General features: G+C 38.3%; 1 protein-coding gene across 1 annotated transcript in view; it reads right to left on the bottom strand.

Annotated features, from left to right (window-relative positions):
• Positions 1 to 716: 716 nt before the first annotated feature.
• The window catches only part of LOC103395313 (myelin protein zero-like protein 2), a 6473-nt gene continuing 3564 nt past the window's right edge, over positions 717 to 3625 (bottom strand). The window contains exons 4-5 of the mRNA XM_008332975.3: positions 2889 to 3057; positions 717 to 1966 (exon numbers count right to left, since the gene is read on the bottom strand). Of these exons, the coding sequence (XP_008331197.1) occupies positions 1792 to 1966; positions 2889 to 3057 (344 nt within the window). The 3' untranslated portion in view covers positions 717 to 1791. The remainder of the gene's footprint in view (positions 1967 to 2888; positions 3058 to 3625) is intronic.

Here is a 3625-nt window from a genome sequence, read left to right as displayed (position 1 = left end):
GGTGGGGCGGGGGGGGGTGGGGGGGTGGGGGAGGGCAGCCTATAGATGGTTAGGACAGGAGGAGGAGGAAGCAACTGCATCTTTTTATCCCCATCACAGCCCAGAAGACGACTGGTTCCCCCCGTCTCTTTCTCTGCTCCCATCAGTTCGTGAAGAGCAGAGAAAAGTTCTGCAGTGCAGGTAAAAGAGGACGATGCTGGATAGAATTTAGCCAGAGCTGAGCCAGGACAGTTCAGTCCATACCCTTCAGGGGAGAGCAAGCCTTTCCTCCTCCTCCCCTCCTCTCCTCTCCTCTCCTCTCACTTTTCCCTGGCTCAGGAGGATCAGTACAGACATACAGTATGTGCATGGGTGTCATGTGTCCTATACCATGACCAACAGTCAAACTTCATGTTTAGTGTGTGCATCCATATTGTGTAATGGTTAGAGAGTTGACAGCTAAGAATGACTGCATTAACTGTGGATGTTATCAATGATGCTTCACAGACCATGTGACAGGATTTGCTATATATAAACATATAAAGGACACAAGGGGTACTGCACACAGTACACTGTACACAGACAAGGGTGTGGGTTCTATAGGTTATTGAAATAAAACTAAAAATTAAAATCTATAATGACAACAACAGACTCGACTGAACCAGTATATAATCTGGTGATTATAGTCATCATGCGTTTTACAGTAGCAGTTTAAAAATGTTTCCAATATAGTTATGTGCATTTTAGTTAAAAATGTTTATTTAACACCATGTACAAATTCTAAATATAAAACTAGATACCATTGCACATTAAAATACATTGCTTTACGTTACTTACACCCCTTAATTAGACATCACCAAGAAGCTTATCATTATGAACTTTGCATGAAAAATGAAAACATGTTCGTGCTGCAGAGAAAACATTTCATCAGCAGCTCAATAAAAAAACAAAAACACAAATTACAGCTGTAATACACAAATAACACAAACGTTTACATCAGACAAGGCTCACGTTGTTCATTACCATAGCCTGCATGTAAACTTTGTCTCATTAGATCATTGTCTCATTAAAACAGAAACAGTGGATATGGATGGAGTTTGGCCACTGAAAACCAATACTATTAAAAAACCCTTGTTGCAAAATATCAATTTTCAAAACTTGACATGACAAGTGTCAGACTAATGTCATGTCCATAGTCTTTAATAAATAGGACCCACACAGTTTAAAAAAAAAATGTACACAGATACCTATTTTAAGGCCTTTCACAATGCAAATACACAACAGAAAAGGTTAAAAAGGTGTACATTTAAAGGAACCCTAGCATGTGGACTTTTCAGCTCAATAAAGCAGCTACAGTACAAAGTTAGTTTAACTACAGGTCACCACAAACTGCACTGTGAGTGTGGCAGGTGGTCACAGAGCTGCTGCAATGACTTCATTAACTCTGTCAATCATAGGTGTGTCACTTATGAAGAGCCAACCTTTACAAATTAAATTTCCTTTCTACACCGTATTCAATATATTGGTCACCAATATATTGAATACGGTGTAGAAAGGCTTTGAGCTGAGGTGGAACGACCTATTATAATAAGACAGGACACTGTAAATGACTGAATGAAACACGCTCAAACACATTGTCCAAAAGCTAAAGGAAACTGGTAGGAAAGAAGGTTCTCTGCTTGGCAGGAAGCATCATTTTAAAATGCTGCACTTGTCTGTTTGTGTTCTTCTGATGAAAGGACTTCCAGATCCTTAAACATTATTATTGTATTATCTTGACAATGAGACGACGTCATCGTCTTAATCATGATCTTAATCACTACCATCATCTTCATCGCCATCGTCATCATCATCATCGTCGTCGTCCTCACCATCATCCTCCTCTTCATCATCATCTCCACTACTGGGCTCTGATTCTTCATCATCTGAACTATCTGCTTCCTTTTTCCCCTTCACAACTTTCAGAGCAACAGCCTCTTCAAATGCACTGATGCAGCAAACGTCACCAAACAATTCCAATAATGTCATGCATGCGCACACACACACACACACACACACACAAATGTATACAGTGAGATGGGCAGGATAAAAACAACCGGTGGAGAGACAGCCAAATGAGAAGTGCTTTAAAAGCCCAACATTTGCGTTACCTTATAGCAAATATTCAATGAAAACCTTATACAGAGGACCTCGAAGAATCCACCAAGTTTCAAGCGAACCCAGCCAGACGACCACAGAAAACTGATGTGCTTTCTGCTTCAGCGGAAAGACATAACCAAAACAAAATTACTTTGGTTTTACCCAAAATCAATTTGATTTACTCTCTGCATTAATATCAATTAAAAGCCCTTGAAGTGAAGTAAAGGAAGATTTACCAAGAAAATTCTTATCTGCCACATTTTGAAGAAGACACCTGAGAGTGAACATAGGATTCATGTCACCACAGCAGTTTTACGTCTGGTTTAAACAACAATATTTGTATGATGCTAAAATCATATAAAGAATTGAGTCATTTATGATGCAGGGCATGACTTAAAAAAGACACACATATGATACAATTAACACTGCTGCAGTGAAATGAAGTAAGAAGCATTTATCCATATTTACTCCTTGTCTACTGTTAGAAACACAGACACAATATAATAGAATACAATCAACGATAACACTTAGAATATTGTGAACAAATTTGGCCTTAAAACAAAATCAGTATGTGCTGCGTTACCATTATATTGAATTAAATTTAAAAAAAAAAAGTTTTACAATGACTTAGACAGTCAAACTGGAGGAGCAAAGATGGAGAAAAAGAGACATTCCCAGACTCAATTCTTATTGGTCTTTACCGGCACCAGTGGACCTACACAGCCAATGAGATATCAAACCAGTCCTTAAAAAGAAACTCTGGCCCTCACCACACGGTTGGGTTGTCCCAATCATGGTCTTGAGGACCCAGCTCTATGTTGTTCCCCGTGCATTTTTTCTTGTAGAGTCTCAGTGCTACGACACAACCGAGGAGGATCAGGATTACTCCACAGGAAATTCCAACAATGAGTGCCAGGATGCTGATCTCTGACAGGGAAACTAAAGTAAAGGGAGTTAAAAATTAGACATGAGTGGATTAAAGTAGTTAGGAGATTGTGAAAACAATAAAAGCAAAGCAGAGTCTGAGCAGCAACAGAAGAAAAAAAGCATTACATAATAATGCTGTTACCCTATTAACTGAACACTTTTGACAAAATTATGTCATATGTCGTTATGTGTCATATGTCAGTAATTAATAACCACTAAGGTGTGGCTCATTAGTGTACTGTGAAAAACTATCCAATTTAATTGGATATTGAATGTTGTTTATTTACTGCAGGTACTTTGTCTTTGGTCATCTATGTGACAATGTAATGAAATACTCTTCCATTAGGTTGAAACAGACGCCATTAAATATAAACTGATCTTCATGTGTTTTTCTTCAATTCCTGCAAGTACTGTATATCAGCGTTGTTGTCAAGTAAACAGGACCAGGTTGGAGAGGAAAAAAAATAAAATAGGGATCATCTGGAAATAACAGTTTTTGAAGAGCAATATACTGCGTAGAATGTCAAACTGGATCATAAATCTGAGGTTGAAAGTTCATAATAAATATCCTCTGAGCTTT

The sequence above is a fragment of the Cynoglossus semilaevis genome, chromosome 19, assembly GCF_000523025.1.
Source record: "Cynoglossus semilaevis isolate Cse_v1.0 chromosome 19, Cse_v1.0, whole genome shotgun sequence".
Taxonomy (NCBI): domain Eukaryota; kingdom Metazoa; phylum Chordata; class Actinopteri; order Pleuronectiformes; family Cynoglossidae; genus Cynoglossus; species Cynoglossus semilaevis.
Note: the sequence above shows the minus strand (reverse complement) of the source record. Positions and strands in the feature narration are given on the sequence as shown.